At 47.3% G+C, this 18,092-nt stretch overlaps 1 protein-coding gene across 5 annotated transcripts; it reads left to right on the forward strand.

Annotated features, from left to right (window-relative positions):
- The first annotated feature begins 748 nt into the window (after window positions 1-748).
- Window positions 749-12,267, forward strand: usp18 (ubiquitin specific peptidase 18). Of its 5 annotated transcripts, none has more exons than XM_018089444.2 (11): window positions 749-858; window positions 3,581-3,736; window positions 5,792-5,888; window positions 6,556-6,701; window positions 6,839-6,918; window positions 8,037-8,183; window positions 8,278-8,367; window positions 9,861-10,031; window positions 10,244-10,375; window positions 10,504-10,553; window positions 10,679-12,267. In XM_018089444.2, exons 2-11 carry the CDS (start codon window positions 3,607-3,609, stop codon window positions 10,722-10,724), a joined length of 1,089 nt encoding a protein of 362 aa, XP_017944933.1. In that variant the 5' UTR covers window positions 749-858; window positions 3,581-3,606; the 3' UTR covers window positions 10,725-12,267. The 5 variants fall into 5 exon arrangements, with proteins under 5 accessions (XP_017944933.1, XP_017944934.1, XP_017944935.1 ...); XM_018089445.2 differs by having other exon boundaries at window positions 10,248-10,375; window positions 10,676-12,267; XM_018089446.2 differs by having other exon boundaries at window positions 10,248-10,375.
- Window positions 12,268-18,092: the final 5,825 nt, after the last annotated feature.

The following is an 18,092-nucleotide window of genomic DNA, read 5'->3' on the forward strand; positions in this document are numbered from 1 at the left end:
GGCTGTTCTGCCCCCAATAAGGGGTAATTATATCTTAGTTGGGATCAAGTACAGGTACTGTTTTATTATTACAGAGAAAAGGGAATCATTTAACCATGAAATAAACCCAATAGGGCTGTTCTGCCCCAACAAGGGGTAATTATATCTTAGTTGGGATCAAGTACAGGTACTTTCCGCAATTCAAAACTTTCTGGATAACGGGTTTCCAGATAATGGATCCTATACCTGTATTAGCTATTATGCAATTGCAGGTTCTACTATGGCTGCCATGAGAAATCATATAATCCAAAAGCTTTAGTTAGCAGTTTATGTTTGCCAAGCTGCACCTATAGGGATTAATAAGAAGGTGGGATAGGAATTCCATGACTGCCAGGCAGGTTCTGTTTGACTGAGCATTTATTTTTTTGTTTATTTTCCAGGGACGGTCAGCCTGACAGCCTCCTACTCTGAGACATTTCCACATTAGGCAGCAAATACAGGACTGAGGGGCATTGGGTTTCACTTCACATCCCATTTTTCTTAATTCTGCTGGAAAATATAAATATTATTAGCTATTAACCCCCTCTGCACACTGAAAGGGTTAAAGAAAGCAGCTGGCCAGGCAGACAAAAGGGGGTCCCTGCTGTTTATCACCCATGGGTGCAAGATGGGTGCCTGCGCTGAAGCCCAGTTAGTTTCATTTTTACGGCATCAGGAGGGAGAAATGAAACCAAGAGAGGGGCGGGGCCAAGGGAGGGGCGGAGCCAGTGTGTGTGAGTGAGTCTAGGAGGGAATATAAGGAGGGTGAGCCTCAACCAAATCCCACAGCTCCACGCAAGGAAAACTAAAATCCAGAGTCAAGTCTAAATGTCTCCTACTGTAAGTACCCTCTCTGCTCCATAGCAACCATACTCCATACTCATATACACTTACTGCATGCCCTTCTGCTATAGGGAAAATATAACTGAGGGTCACTCATTATTAACAATAACTTATTCAATGCTGACAATGATAATAATATATATAATAATAATAATAATAATAATAATAGTAATGAACATTGTTTTATTACCAGTTATATCCATATTATAGCCAGAGTACAACTTGTTATTCCATGACAAATGCATAAAACCAGCAAAGGGATTAAAGGAACAATAACCACTAAAACTTGTATATTCTGTTACCGTCACGGTATATTTGTATTAAATGCTGTTCCAAATGCTGTCTCGTAATTGATTGTGCCCAGCAATGAGCCGTAGTGAGTTATTTGGAAATAATTGATGATATTTGGGATATAGAGGAATCGCAAAAAAAAAATAATATATATATATATATATAACTATATATATATAACTATATATATATATATATATATATATATATATATATATATATATATATATAAAAGTCTCTTCCAGGAGCTAATTATTATATTCTTGTTTGTTTATTAATTGTATATACAGGGTGGAAATGAAAATAAGGATAGATCAGACGATAAGTGTCTCTTACAGATGTGTGGGATAGAAAAATAGTGATAGAGACACATTCACAGATAAATAGATAGTTAGATATATAATAGTGATAATAGATAGACAGACCAACAGACAGATAGAGAGTGATAGACAGATAGATAGAAAGATAGATAATAGAGCGAGCGATAGATAGATAGATAGACAGACAGACGATAGATAGATAGATAGATAGCTGATAAGGGTTAAATTGCTGAATGCTAAGCCATGCATAAAGATGATAGCGAGAGATGGACAGATATCTCAGCTATCCATTACAGTATTGCAGTGCACTGTGAATATGCATATAAAATCACTGTACAGGTATTGGACCCCTTATCCGGAAACCCATTAACCAGAATTATGGAAAGCCCATCTCCCATGGACTGCATTTTAATCAAATAATTCACATTTTTAAAAATGATTTCCTTTTTCTCTGTAATAATAAAACAGTACCTGTACTTGATCCCAACTAAGATATAATTACCCCTTATTGGGGGCAGAACAGCCCTATTGGGTTTATTTAATGGTTAAATGATTCCCTTTTCTCTGTAATAATAAAACAGTACCTGTACTTGATCCCAACTAAGATATAATTACCCCTTATTGGGGGCAGAACAGCCCTATTGGGTTTATTTAATGGGTAAATGATTCCCTTTTCTCTGTAATAATAAAACAGTACCTGTACTTGATCCCAACTAAGATATAATTACCCCTTATTGGGGGCAGAACAGCCCTATTGGGTTTAATTACTGTTTATATAACTTTATTGGCAGACTTAAGGTAAGAGATCCGAATTATGGAAAGATCCCTTATCTGGAAAACCCCAGGTCCCGAGCATTCTGGATAATGGGTCCCATACCTGTATTTAAAAGGCGCAGCATTGAAGTCGAACACAGCTGTGTGGGGAAATGCACAAATATTTCAGCTGCTGTGGGGCGGAGCTGTCTGTGAAGAACTGCACAAAATAGAAATTATATTTGGCTTTTTGTACAAAAATAATAGTAATAATAATTCTAGCTATACAGATAGCTAGAATCTCAGCCATAAAGCAGGGCAGGACTGCTGCTTACAATGGGGAGGGGTCAGATAGGATCTGTGCCACTGTGACAGAATGCTCTGTTATACAGATAGCTAGAATCTCAGCCATAAAGCAGGGCAGGACTGCTGCTTACAATGGGGGGATCAGATAGGATCTGTGCCACTGTGACAGAATGCTCTGTTATACAGATAGCTAGAATCTCAGCCATAAAGCAGGGCAGGACTGCTGCTTACAATGGGGGGATCAGATAGGATCTGTGCCACTGTGACAGAATGCTCTGTTATACAGATAGCTAGAATCTCAGCCATAAAGCAGGGCAGGACTGCTGCTTACAATGGGGGGATCAGATAGGATCTGTGCCACTGTGACAGAATGCTCTGTTATACAGATAGCTAGAATCTCAGCCATAAAGCAGGGCAGGACTGCTGCTTACAATGGGGGGATCAGATAGGATCTGTGCCACTGTGACAGAATGCTCTGTTATACAGATAGCTAGAATCTCAGCCATAAAGCAGGGCAGGACTGCTGCTTACAATGGGGATCAGAGAGATTTGGCTTCCGAGCTTATATTGTTTGTAATATATAACAATTGTAACTTGAACAGCAGTGTCAATATCCCTTTAAAATGAAAATTCAGCTCAAGAAGTTACCAGAGGCGGCTTTTCGCTGCCCGTGGTAACTGGCCACTCACTCGCAGCCCTGGGCTACCCCTAACCTGCCAATCAAACATATTAAATGTCTAATTTACAACAGCAAGTGCAAATGTGATGCTAAATTGTAGGGATGAACCAAATCCACTGTTTTGGGATCTGGCCAAACCCCAAATACTTTTTAAAAAATTTGGCCAAATACCGAATTTGGATTATTTCTGCCAGGCACATGAATTTGTCCAAATCCGAATCCTGGATTTGGTGAACCCAAATTGTCTCCAATCAGATTGCTTGCTAATGCCATGCAACTGGGTTGGAAGCAACTCAGTGATGCTGGAATTCTGGGAAAAATGATAAAAAATGTATAAGTGACCCGCACTGACCTCGGCTCTTATTTGCAGCAGTGAAATATGAATCTTGGGGAAGGATGCAGGACGAAGGATACGCCAGTTGCTGCTCCTTATTGGAGGAAGAGGAGGCCAATCAAGCCGGCCAGGCGCGGGCAGTAACTGCCCCTGTGGAGCGATTGTCCTATAGTGGTGGGAAATTCAAAAACGGTAAGTCACCGCCACCAAACGAGGCACAGAACGTTCCCCCTGTTGGTGCCACCCCCCCCCCCATGAACGACTGGCTGGTCACTGTGGGGTCCCCACCCTTTGTCAATGACATTACCTTCTTTGTATCTTCCAATATCCAAATAACCTACCGACCAATGACGCAGGGGATGCAGTTTACTGTTCCAATGAGCTTCCGTCAGAGCTGTCCCCCAACCAAAAAGAGATGTTTGCCTAAAGGGTTAATACCGTAACAATTCACATTTTGCCCTTCAGCGGGGGAATATACAGTATGCACAGCCCTGGAAAAGTACCTAAAATAATATACTGCTTGGTTTGTCTAAAATTCCCTCCCTGTACATTTTTTATTTTTTTTATTAGTTTTAATGTAGTCAACAAAGTTCCTAATCTTTCTAGTTACCCCTGTTTAGTTATAGAGTATACCCAATTATAGAATCATTGGGGTAACAGTCACCCTGCTATAGTTCCAGGGGTACCCAGGGCACAAATAAGCACTCACCCCAAATCCCCCCCTAACTGGCCTTCAGGCTGGGCCCCCTTAGCCCATAACAAGGTTACAGATATATAGAAACATTGGGGTAACAGTCCACCCTGCTATAGTTCCAGGGGTACCCAGGGCACAAATAAGCACTCACCCCAAATCCCCCCCTAACTGGCCTTCAGGCTGGGCCCCCTTAGCCCATAACAAGGTTACAGATATATAGAAACATTGGGGTAACAGTCACCCCGCTATAGTTCCAGGGGTACCCAGGGCACAAATAAGCACTCACCCCAAATCCCCCCTAACTGGCCTTCAGGCTGGGCCCCCTTAGCCCATAACAAGGTTACAGATATATAGAAACATTGGGGTAACAGTCACCCTGCTATAGTTCCAGGGGTACCCAGGGCACAAATAAGCACTCACCCCAAATCCCCCCCCTAACTGGCCTTCAGGCTGGGCCCCCTTAGCCCATAACAAGGTTACAGATATATAGAAACATTGGGGTAACAGTCACCCTGCTATAGTTCCAGGGGTACCCAGGGCACAAATAAGCACTCACCCCAAATCCCCCCCTAACTGGCCTTCAGGCTGGGCCCCCTTAGCCCATAACAAGGTTACAGATATATAGAAACATTGGGGTAACAGTCACCCCGCTATAGTTCCAGGGGTACCCAGGGCACAAATAAGCACTCACCCCAAATCCCCCCCTAACTGGCCTTCAGGCTGGGCCCCCTTAGCCCATAACAAGGTTACAGATATATAGAAACATTGGGGTAACAGTCACCCTGCTATAGTTCCAGGGGTACCCAGGGCACAAATAAGCACTCACCCCAAATCCCCCCCTAACTGGCCTTCAGGCTGGGCCCCCTTAGCCCATAACAAGGTTACAGATATATAGAAACATTGGGGTAACAGTCCACCCCGCTATAGTTCCAGGGGTACCCAGGGCACAAATAAGCACTCACCCCAAATCCCCCCCTAACTGGCCTTCAGGCTGGGCCCCCTTAGCCCATAACAAGGTTACAGATATATAGAAACATTGGGGGTAACAGTCAACCCTGCTATAGTTCCAGGGGTACCAGGGCACAAATAAGCACTCACCCCAAATCCCCCCCTAACTGGCCTTCAGGCTGGGCCCCCCTTGCCCATAACAAGGTTACAGATATATAGAAAACATTGGGGTAACAGTCACCCTGCTATAGTTCCAGGGGTACCCAGGGCACCAAATAAGCACTCACCCAAATCCCCCGCCTAACTGGGCCTTCAGGGCTGGGCCCCCTTGGCCCATAACAAGGTTACAAGAATATATAGAAACATTGGGGGAACAGGTCACCCTGCTATAGTTCCAGGGGTACCCAGGGCAACAAATAAGCACTCACCCCAAAGTCTCCCCCTAACTGGCCTGCAGGCTGGGCCCCCTTAGCCCATAACAAGGTTACAGATATATAGAAACATTGGGGTAACAGTCACCCCGCTATAGTTCCAGGGGTACCCAGGGCACAAATAAGCACTCCCCCAAATCCCCCCCCTAACCTACCCCCTTTGTCCCAGTACAGGGGCAGTCGGACTGTGCAATATCGGGGTAAACAACTGTCTGAACCCGCTGCTACAAACTCTATACATGAACCAGCACTTTACAGACTTACTCTGTGGGTAAGTACTTCTCAAGGCATAAATGCCATACAGAGGTAAGTACCCTCAAGTTGCTGCCATAATAGAAAAATGAAGTTAAAAAGGTTTGTTAGAGTTCTAGTAACCCATGGCAACCAATTTGCAGGCAATATTTACGGTTTACCTTCATTCATTGCAGCCCAGTCATGGCAACCAAGGAGGTAGCGTACGCTGGTCAGCAAATATCTGATTTCTGATTGGTTGTTATGGGTTACTAGATCTCTTGTAAAGTTTTATGACTTTCTCCCCTTATTACTAATCACTAATAGACACACAGCCCATTCAGTCTTATATACATATATATATATATGTTAGGGGGAAAAAATTTCCCAGCAATTTTTAACCCTTCCCAGTTCTTATTAGTTTAGCAATTCAGATTCATTTCGGTATTCGGCCGAATCCATCAGGGTGGGTTCGGCCGAACCCAAAAAGTGGGTTCGGTGCATCCCTAATATATATATGAATGGAAAGCCTCCAAAACAGGGCATACTTCCCCTTTAAATTGAAGCATCTGGCACACAAAATGGCACCCCCTTTCACCAATGCATCAGTAAGCCGGCTCCATCGCTATATGGAACTGAGAATAATGGGTTAATAGCTTTCAGGGTGTTACTGCTGTTTCACCCACTGGTACATTTGTCCCCGGCAGGATTGGGCACCCAAATGACAATGTCCCCGCAGAGAGGAGGCTGCCATACGAGCTGCTGGCCCTGTTCGAGGAGATGCAGAATAGCAAGGAGGACGCCGTTGCCCCCTACAGATTCCTACGCTGCTTACAGATTCTTGATACAAGATGTGAGCCTAGGGGTAGCTGGGTCTGGGGAGGGCAAATAATACCAGTATCAGCGAGAATGATGTTGGGGAGCACGTGGGGCTCCTCGGAGAATGGGCAAGCAAAAAAAAAAAACAATCGTTTTGCCTTTCGTTAATAGTGTGTGAACAACACGACGCTGCCGACTTTCTGTTTATGATGTGGAATTTACTTCTTCAACAGATGCCCCTCCCACACCTGGTATGTACCTGGGCCGCAGGGGTGGGACTGGGGTTTCTGGGTAGAGAAAGGGGGTAAGATAGCAAGATAGCAGCTCCCAGAAGGTATCAGAATAGCACTCAATAGTAAGAAATCCAAGTCCGGCTTGGGACTCCTCCAGTTACATGGGAGTAGGAGAAACAACAGGTTCTAATGTGTAGCGCTGGCTCCTTCTGAAAGCTCAGACTCAGGCACACTTTACTGCTGCGCTGCAAGTTGGAGTGATATCCCCCCCCCTCACCCCCAGCAGCCGATCAGCAGAACAATGGGAAGGGAGCAAGATAGCAGCTCCCAGTAGGTATCAGAATAGCACTCAATAGTAAGAAATCCAAGTCCGGCTTGGGACTCCTCCAGTTACATGGGAGTAGGAGAAACAATAGGTTAGCTGAAAGCAGTTCTAATGTGTAGCGCTGGCTGAAAGCTCAGACTCAGGCACACTTTACTGCTGCGCTGCAAGTTGGAGTGATATCCCCCCCCCTCACCCCCAGCAGCCGATCAGCAGAACAATGGGAAGGGAGCAAGATAGCAGCTCCCAGTAGGTATCAGAATAGCACTCAATAGTAAGAAATCCAAGTCCGGCTTGGGACTCCTCCAGTTACATGGGAGTAGGATAAACAACAGGTTCTAATGTGTAGCGCCGGCTCCTTCTGAAAGCTCAGACTCAGGCACACTTTACTGCTGCGCTGCAAGTTGGAGTGATATCCCACCCCCCTCACCCCCAGCAGCCGATCAGCAGAACAATGGGAAGGGAGCAAGATAGCAGCTCCCAGTAGGTATCAGAATAGCACTCAATAGTAAGAAATCCAAGTCCGGCTTGGGACTCCTCCAGTTACATGGGAGTAGGAGAAACAACAGGTTAGCTGAAAGCAGTTCTAATGTGTAGGGCTGGCTCCTTCTGAAAGCTCAGACTCAGGCACACTTTACTGCTGCGCTGCAAGTTGGAGTGATATCTAAACAAAACCTCCCTTCTTCTAAACGGAGTGGGTGCCCTCGTGCCCGTTGGAAGGACCTACTGGTAAATAAAACATTAGAAAGGTTATTATATGATCCCCTTGTATATTTATACATAGTTATCATGTATATCCTGTCCCCTTCTTCAGGCACAGAGGCTGAGGGCACTTTATGGCATCAAACTTAAAGAACACGTGACGTGCCACAAATGCTCCCATGAAAAGTCCAGTGACATGGAAGTCCTGACAATTCCGTTGCCAGTTCCCCACTCCAAATACCAAAGGCCTTTGCCCCTGGTGAGTACACACTAGGGCCACAGCGGCTACCTGCAGTTGCGCTTCAGTTGCGTTGGGATCTTCTTATCATTCCCTACGTTTTGCTTTTACCCAGCAACGAGCGCTCTGGAGGTTCTTTAAGCCGCACGAGATAAGTGAAGACAATTTCTGTCCGAAATGTGCCGAAAACACCGCAGGACAGAGGGTAACGCAAAGCCTTTCTTTATTATATGAAAAACAAGTCTTGACCATTAACTTGGCCATTAACTACTTGGGCATACATCGAAGTAACCGGCCACTCACCTGGTTGTTCAGCAAATTAAGTAGTGGTCAATGTGGACACTTAATGCTGAGAAAATGGTTGATATTTACCCAGATGATCAGAGGATGGGCTAGCCAAGGAGTTGGAGCAGCCAGGGGTGGCATATCTTGACCCATTAAGTGTTGAGTAGCCGCCCAATATGTCCATTAAAGTTCACAGATATATGCTGTGTGGGCATTGGTGTCCATATATATTATATATAAAAATCCACTTGCTGGTGGAGTAGATCTTCGCTCAATTTGGCCACCTAGGTGGCTGGTTCAATCAAGGGGATCTGATTCCAAGAAGGTCCTATGAGGACCACCACTACCCAATTTGTTTCTCTATTGGATCTTTTTCTACCTGATCCCCAGCTGGATATCGGGCGGCCAGGCTGTTTTGGCCCTGTACAGAGGCCAAAGGTCTTCAACGGGTCCACCTTTAGTTTTTGAGCCTTTAGTATTTGTTGGAAAGTCAGACAGCAAGATGTATAGGAGAGGGTCTAGGTCAAACCAGTCATGTTATCTCTACCATGGAAAGCTGAGATGCATCTCCACAGCCTACTTTGTTACTTTGGAGACTTTTGGCAAAACATGGCCCATACCATAATGCAACTAAGTTCCAGGTTGGAACAGTTTAAATCAAGGTGATCTGATGAGGACCACCACTACCCAATTTGTTTCTCTATTGGATCTTTTTCTACCTGATCCCCAGCTAGATATTTTGATCGGCCAGGCTGTTTTGGCCCTGTACAGAGGCCAAAGGTCTTCAACAGGTCCAAGGTATGGCCATCTTTAGTTTTTAAACCTTTAGTATTTGTTGGAAATTCAGACAGCAAGATGTATAGGAGAGGGTCTAGGTCAGTGATCCCCAACCAGTGGCTCCGGGCAACATGTTGCTCCCCAACCCCTTGGATGTTGCTCTCAGTGCCCCCAAACCAGGGAGTTATTTTTGAATTCCTGACTTGGGGGCAAGTTTTGGTTGAATAAAAACAAGATTCCCTACCAAATAAAGCCCCTGTAAGCTGATAGGTGCATAGAGGCTGCCTAATAGCCAATCACAGCCCTTATTTGGCTCCTCCATGAACTTTTATGGTGCTTGTGTTGCTCCCCAAGTCTTTTTACATTTGACTGTGGCTCAAGAGTAAGAAAGGTTGGGGATCCCTGGTCTAGGTCAAGCCATGTTATCTCTACCATAAATGGCCCAAATACAGAGTCTTGGAAAGCTGATGTCCCAAGTAGGAGATGTATCTTCACAACCTACATTGTTACTTTTGGCACAACATGGCCCATACCAGGTTGGAGAAGAGACTTCCACCAGTGAATACAATTCATGACCTAACACAGGGACCATAGAGATGTCTTGTACCTTAGCTTCCCTTCCTCCATACTTTGCAGGTTCTCCAGTTCTTCTCTCTACCTCAGACGCTGTCCATACATCTGAAACGTATTAGCAGAAGAAAGACCTCCGACGTACAGAAGATAAACAGAACGTTCTCTTTCCCTTGCACGCTGGACTTGAGTGATGTTCTGGATCAGGAGCAGTTCCCGGTACAAGAACATGCTCAGGTACAGCCGCTGGTACCAAAGAAAGGCATTAAGGACCTTCACCCAAGGTTTTCCACCTAAATGATGGATGTGCCAGCTGACCCCAGCTTCTAGCAGTTGGTTGTCATTGCAAACAGTCATTAAATAATATAATATAAAATGACTCGGGCCACTCTGGGGGTTGGACCATGAGGGACACAATCCAAAATACCACCATTTTGTTTTTCTTCCAGTCAGACTTCAAGTATAGACTTTTTGCTGTCATCGCCCACTCTGGAACGGCCAGCTTTGGCCACTATTGTGCCTACATCAATAGCTCAAAGGACCAGACGTGGTACAGCTTTAATGACTCCAGCGTTTGCAAGGTGAGAGAGATGGTGTTACCCAAATGGCACAAACTAAAGGCAACGCCCATGTAATGATCTGGGTGGTGCCGGGGGCGGGTTCTGTTTGATCGATGGACAACATTATATACTTTGTGTATGTATTATAGGTATCCTGGGATGATGTGAAATGCACCTATGGAAACATGGACTTTCACTTGTAAGTACGAGGAGAAAAAGGGTCTTCCCAACCTATAGCTCCCTAATAAACTAGGCAAAATTCAATTTTTGGTTTTACTTCCCCTTTAAATTTACACGAATCTTTCTGATATTTCCTTTCAGCAGTGCTACAGCCTGTCTGCTGGTCTATCTACAGGGAGATGGGAACTAGAGACGCCAACGCCGCAGGACGACGGACACAGTCCATATTATTTCAATACACGTGGAACCCACCCGGTATGACCCTGGGTTCTGGGAGACTTCATTACGCTGCTAATAACCATTATATTTATGGGACATAAATGTGAGGAACGCCACCAGCTTGCACAATCAAACCATCAACCAGTCAGATGTTTTCAAAGACAAGACTAGGAAATGGCAACTTCTGATTGGTCGTTCTGGGTTACTGAGAGTGGAGCTAAGTTGTTTGAGATCGCTCTTGGGGAGCGAAATCACTTGAATGATACAAAAGGGTAAAACGACAAGGAAACAACTCTAGAGGACCCCTACAACCATCTTTCCCAACAACTCTAGAGGAACCTTGCCTACGACCATCCTTCCCAACAGCTCTAGAGGACCCCTGGTTACAACCATCTCTCCCAACAACTCTAGAGGACCCCTGGTTACAACCATCTCTCCCAACAACTCTAGAGGACCCCTGGTTAAAACCATCTCTCCCAACAACTCTAGAGGCCCCCTGGGTACAACCATCTCTCCCAACAACTCTAGAGGACCCCTGGTTACAACCATCTTTCCCAACAACTCTAGAGGACCCCTGGTTACAACCATCTCTCCCAACAACTCTAGAGGCCCCCTGGGTACAACCATCTCTCCCAACAACTCTAGAGGACCCCTGGTTACAACCATCTTTCCCAACAACTCTAGAGGACCCCTGGTTAAAACCATCTCTCCCAACAACTCTAGAGGCCCCCTGGGTACAACCATCTCTCCCAACAACTCTAGAGGACCCCTGGTTAAAACCATCTCTCCCAACAACTCTAGAGGGCCCCTGGTTACAACCATCTCTCCCAACAACTCTAGAGGACCCCTGGTTACAACCATCTCTCCCAACAACTCTAGAGGACCCCTGGTTACAACCATCTCTCCCAACAACTCTAGAGGACCCCTGGGTACAACCATCTTTCCCAACTTGTTAGGCATATTGTGTGTGCCAGTGGCACTGCACATGATCAGTGGGTTCTGCTGTTGAGAAGCTAAACTTGGGGGCCGTTTGCAGGTTTAACACTTTACCAGGTTTCCTGAATGGAAGCAGTAGTTACAGTTTTATTTATTTTCATTAATATCACTCAGTTTCTATGAAAATATTTAGTTAGACAATAATATGATTTGTAACCTTTTATCATTGTGTTGTGTGCAAGATTTATAGTTTCTAGCGCTCCTGGTTAATACATGCATACATAGTTAGCCAATCAGGAGCCTGCATGTCTGAGCTCCATGTGAAGCTTTGGCACGAATGTCCCCACCCCCGAGGATCCAGAGCTTTTTTTTACTTTATCCTGCATTGAATATAAGAAATTTGATTTATTTGTTTTATTTAACTCACATTTAGCCCCCATCCTATACACAACCATGGAATCTTGGGAGACTGCAAGCATATTATTTGCTGTTTATTTATAATGAGACTTCTGTGTCTCTAAAAGACCGTGAATAAGCAAAATAATGTGCAATCCTAATAAAAACAATGTTTTTGTCATTGTGGACGTTCCTGTTTGCCTTGGGGTTGTGGGGGGGATTATACGTAGCGCATTCTGTCTATTGGAGAGGATACAAACCTTCCATATTGGTTGCTCTACAAGCAGCACTTCCATTGGTTGGCTTATGTTCTTAAGGTGGCCATACACGGGCTGATTTGACTCCTTTAGATTATTATTAACATTTATTTATAAAGCGCCAACATACCCCGCAGCGCTGTACAATAAGTGGGTTACATACATTGGGCATACAGAGTAACATATAAAGCAATCAATAACCGATACAAGAGGGGAAGGGAGCCCTGCCCAAAAGAGCTTACACTCTACAAGGAGTAACATATAAAGCAATCAGTAACCGATACAGGAGGGGAAGGGAGCCCTGCCCAAAAGAGCTTACACTCTACAAGGAGTAACATATAAAGCAATCAGTAACCGATACAGGAGGGGAAGGGAGCCCTGCCCAAAAGAGCTTACACTCTACAATCGATTCAGCTGCTTTCTGACCGTGTAAGGGGCCACCCAACAGCCCCCCTGATATACATCTGGCCATTGGGCAGCTTTGCTTTTCCCACTGGATTGGGGACTCATTGATGCCGTCTGTGGTCCTTCCATTGTTATTCAACCATTTGGCCATAGGACCAAACAATCAAATAAGCTTGATATTGCCCACCTTAGGTAGTCATATTGGGAGAAGATCCACTCCTTTGGCAATGACCACCGTGCCACAGGCCAACGCAGATTAGTATGGGGGGAACTGGGGGGAGGCAGGGGGTGCACGTCAGTTAAAAACAATAGTGATGCAAGGGTTAATATCATGAGTCCAAAGGTGCTCTTTGCACCCAGTGCCGGTGTATTGGTTCTAAATCGTGTCCAATGGAGCTAACGCTACACTGAAGTTGTAGTAATTCCAGGGTTACCATTGCAGGTTGAACCCTAAAAAATAGGAGTTGGCAGGGTTGGGCAGACCCGTGCCCAACCCACAACCCATCCTGCACCCATCCGTGCTATGCCCCCGACCCATAAGAGCTGGGGTGGGTAAGACCCATAGCTGAACCAGATACCCAGAAAGGATACCTGTCGACTGCCCGAGTGATGGGCAATTCCGGAACTTTCTACCTGAACCCTGACCACTTTGCGGGTATTCTGTACCCGACCCGCTGCAGCTCTCTGGTCCCAGGAACAAGGCAATAAAGTTACCCAACTATTAAAAAAAAAAAAAACTAAACTTTGTTTAGTTGTTGCTGGACTAGAAATCCCAGAATAATGTAATATATATATAATCAAGTCAAGTAGGATTTTACTGTCATTCCAACCATATACAGTACAGTACAGTGCAACGAAACAGCGTTTCTCCAGGACCAAGGTGCTACATACATGAATTAACAACATAACATAAATTAAAAATATTGTGCAAATAATTGCAAAGAGCAGTTCAGGTAGGTATGAAGGCAGAGGCATGCTGGGAGCTGTAGTTCAGCAACGTCAGGGTGCAGGAAAGGGAGGCGGCTGGGAGTTGGGAGCTGTAGTTCAGCAATATCAGGGTGCAGGAAAGGGAGGCGGCTGGGAGTTGGGAGCTATAGTTCAGCAATATCAGGGTGCAGGAAAGGGAGGCGGCTGGGAGTTGGGAGCTGTAGTTCAGCAATATCAGGGTGCAGGAAAGGGAGGCGGCTGGGAGTTGGGAGCTGTAGTCCTGGATGCTGGGAGCTGCAGTCCAGCAATATCAGGGTGCAGGAAAGGGAGGCGGCTGGGAGTTGGGAGCTGTAGTCCTGGGTGCTGGGAGCTGCAGTCCAGCAATATCAGGGTGCAGGAAAGGGAGGCGGCTGGGAGTTGGGAGCTGTAGTTCAGCAATATCAGGGTGCAGGAAAGGGAGGCGGCTGGGAGTTGGGAGCTATAGTTCAGCAATATCAGGGTGCAGGAAAGGGAGGCGGCTGGGAGTTGGGAGCTGTAGTTCAGCAATATCAGGGTGCAGGAAAGGGAGGCGGCTGGGAGTTGGGAGCTGTAGTCCTGGGTGCTGGGAGCTGCAGTCCAGCAATATCAGGGTGCAGGAAAGGGAGGCGGCTGGGAGTTGGGAGCTGTAGTTCAGCAACATCAGGGTGCGGGAAAGGGAGGCGGCTGGGAGTTGGGAGCTGTAGTTCAGCAATATCAGGGTGCAGGAAAGGGAGGCGGCTGGGAGTTGGGAGCTATAGTTCAGCAATATCAGGGTGCAGGAAAGGGAGGCGGCTGGGAGTTGGGAGCTGTAGTTCAGCAATATCAGGGTGCAGGAAAGGGAGGCGGCTGGGAGTTGGGAGCTGTAGTCCTGGGTGCTGGGAGCTGCAGTCCAGTAATATCAGGGTGCAGGAAAGGGAGGCAGCTGGGAGTTGGGAGCTGTAGTTCAGCAACATCAGGGTGCGGGAAAGGGAGGCGGCTGGGAGTTGGGAGCTGTAGTCCTGGGTGCTGGGAGCTGCAGTCCAGTAATATCAGGGTGCAGGAAAGGGAGGCGGCTGGGAGTTGGGAGCTGTAGTTCAGCAACATCAGGGTGCAGGAAAGGGAGGCGGCTGGGAGTTGGGAGCTGCAGTTCAGCAACATCAGGGTGCAGGAAAGGGAGGTGGCTGGGAGTTGGGAGCTGCAGTTCAGCAACATCAGGGTGCAGGAAAGGGAGGTGGCTGGGAGTTGGGAGCTGTAGTTCAGCAACATCAGGGTGCAGGAAAGGGAGGCGCTGGGAGTTGGGAGCTGTAGTTCAGCAACATCAGGGTGCAGGAAAGGGAGGCGCTGGGAGTTGGGAGCTGTAGTTCAGCAACATCAGGGTGCAGGAAAGGGAGGCGGCTGATTCCAGGGGAGGGGGGTGATCCTCGGCAAGTGTTCTCTCCACTTGCAACATAATTATCTCTATATTAAAGGAAGCCGCAAGATGGCTGACACAGTGCTGGGAATCAGCATTCTCATTGGAGAGTTCTTTTGCATTTATAATGAAGTTTTTGGGCAGTAGAATTCTCTTTAGTGAATATTATTGCCGCTATAATGACATATTGTCACAACTCCTACAGATAACTGGGGGGGCAGTGGGATGGCGTTGGGTTTGCATCCCCTTTAATGTTCTCTGGCAGTTTGTGCCATCTCTCCAATATCCACTAGATGGCGCCACAACTGTATATTTCAGTGGTCAGGGTTCCAGGGGTTCTAATAGGCTCAACTATTTTTGATGCGCTGGAGGTAAGTATAAGGTTGGGCGGTTGTCCCTAAGGGGGGGGGGCCCTACACCCCTATGTCTAACATTGCTCAAACCCACTTTGCATTGCTTGATAGCCACCACCCAGCCTGGGGTGCCCAGGACCCACCACCCAACCACTGTCGCCCCCCCCTGCTCTGCTTCACTTTGATTTGCTGCACTACTATTAATATTAATCAGGCCACACCCCCGCGGGAAACTATTAATGATGACAGGCTGTAATGAGTCCCACCTACCTTACCTGTCCTACCTCATCAACTTACCTGTAACTTGGAAAAGCAGTGTTGCTTTACAGCTGATGCCGCACGGGGCTGATTATTGGCCAGCGGAAAAACCCTTCCAGAGAATCACCCCCTTCCCTGGCATCAGCCGCCTCCCTTTCCTGCACCCTGATGTTGCTGAACTACAGTTCCCAACTCCCAGCCGCCTCCCTTTCCTGCACCCTGATGTTGCTGAACTACAGCTCCCAACTCCCAGCCGCCTCCCTTTCCTGCACCCTGATGTTGCTGAACTATAGCTCCCAACTCCCAGCCGCCTCCCTTTCCTGCACCCTGATGTTGCTGAACTATAGCTCCCATCTCCCAGCCGCCTCCCTTTCCTGCACCCTGATGTTGCTGAACTACAGCTCCCATCACCCAGGACTACAGCTCCCAACTCCCAGCCGCCTCCCTTTCCTGCACCCTGATGTTGCTGAACTATAGCTCCCAACTCCCAGCCGCCTCCCTTTCCTGCACCCTGATGTTGCTGAACTATAGCTCCCAACTCCCAGCTGCCTCCCTTTCCTGCACCCTGATATTGCTGAACTACAGCTCCCAACTCCCAGCCGCCTCCCTTTCCTGCACCCTGATGTTGCTGAACTATAGCTCCCAACTCCCAGCTGCCTCCCTTTCCTGCACCCTGATATTGCTGAACTACAGCTCCCAACTCCCAGCCACCTCCCTTTCCTGCACCCTGATGTTGCTGGACTACAGCTCCCAACTCCCAGCCGCCTCCCTTTCCTGCACCCTGATATTGCTGAACTACAGCTCCCAGCACCCAGGACTACAGCTCCCAACTCCCAGGTGCCTCCCATTCCTGCACCCTGATATTGCTGAACTACAGCTCCCAGCACCCAGGTGCCTCCCTTTCCTGCACCCTGATGTTGCTGAACTACAGCACCCAGGACTACAGCTCCCAACTCCCAGCCGCCTATCTTACCTGTCTTACCTCATCAACTTACCTCTTACTTGGAGGAGCCCACACGGGGCTGATTCACCCCCTCCCCTGGCATCAGCCGCCTACACCCTGATGTTGCTGGACTACAGCTCCCAGCACCCAGCCACCTACCTTTCCCGCACCCTGATGTTGTTGGACTACAGCTCCCAGCACCCAGCCACCTACCTTTCCCGCACCCTGATGTTGTTGGACTACAGCTCCCAGCACCCAGCCACCTCCCTTTCCCGCACCCTGATGTTGCTGGACTACAGCTCCCAACTCCCTCGCCTCCCTTTCCTGCACCCTGTCCGACATTCTCCCTTGAACACACATATGTGAAACGTGTCAGGGGAACACATCGGCGGCCAGGGAAGCAGCAATAGGGCCGGGTCTGGGTCGCCGGGGCCCATTGGGTATATTCCCGGTATCCCGACGGCCCAGTCTGCCCTTGTATCTGCCCTGCCTGCCTCCCACCGAGCAGACACAATGCTTCTGGGTACATTGCATAACTACAGCTCCCATTATTCCATTGTCTGCATCTGGGTGCTGCACGGCTATGGAAGGTAGTCTGGCTTTATTGGGGTACAGGGGAAGTGCAATGGGAAAGTATTAGGCAAGGTTTATATTCAAAAATCTCCCTGATTATTTCCCATATAAATCTGTATAGGGGAGGGATACCAGGCATAAGGGCCATAGGACTGGCAAGCCAGCAGGGTGTAACAGAATAGAGAGTAAGAATTCGGGGCTCCCCCGATCCCCCTCCTCATGGTACAGCCCTCCCTCACTTCCCTGGAGAAACCTTTGTTCCCAACACTGATCCGCATCTTTCTCCCCCCCCTCCAGGGAAACAACATGAGAACATCCAATGACATCACCTCAGCGGCATCTGATTGGCTGTAACGCACCATAACGAGTGTTTGGCATTTAATTTGGAACATATGCTGAGAGAGCAGGGGGTCCGGCAGCCTTTGGGGGGCAATAAACAGCTTATCCCTCCTGCCCAGACTGTAGATTTGGGGTTTAAAGGGAAACTAAACCTCAACAAAGAATAAGGCTAGAAATGCTGCAGCCCAAGGCCCCACAGCCCTTTAGCAGGGAAGATCCGTGCCCCTGAAGATCCCCTAGTTGCCCCCCATCTTCTTTCCTGCTGATTCCCAGGACATGCTCTGGGCTGCTGTCACTTACATACATATATATGTATATTATACTGCACCATTGAAACCATGCATTCAGCACCATAATTGATTCCTAATCAGCCCTGTACCATCAAGCTTCTATGGCAGTTTCTGCTTGATTATTTCCCAAGACCTCTAAGCTTAGATTCTTACCAGCAGCCCACTGAGCATGTGCAGTGCCACTGGCACAGAAAAAAAACGAGAAAAAAACGAAAAAAACGAGATCAAAGACGGGGAGACAACTGTGAAGCCCA

This window comes from Xenopus tropicalis, chromosome 3, assembly GCF_000004195.4.
Source record: "Xenopus tropicalis strain Nigerian chromosome 3, UCB_Xtro_10.0, whole genome shotgun sequence".
NCBI lineage: Eukaryota > Metazoa > Chordata > Amphibia > Anura > Pipidae > Xenopus > Xenopus tropicalis.

What these genes read in the sequence shown, in the direction of transcription:
- usp18 (XM_018089443.2), top strand. Translation starts at nt 3,607, where the DNA reads ATGCAGGACGAAGGATACGCCAGTTGCTGCTCCTTATTGGAGGAAGAG. An exon ending in TGGTGGGAAATTCAAAAACG is followed by an intron (nt 3,737 to 5,791) that starts GTAAGTCACCGC and finishes GTCCCAGTACAG; the next exon opens with GGGCAGTCGGACTGTGCAAT. An exon ending in GGAAACATGGACTTTCACTT is followed by an intron (nt 10,554 to 10,675) that starts GTAAGTACGAGG and finishes ATTTCCTTTCAG; the next exon opens with CAGTGCTACAGCCTGTCTGC.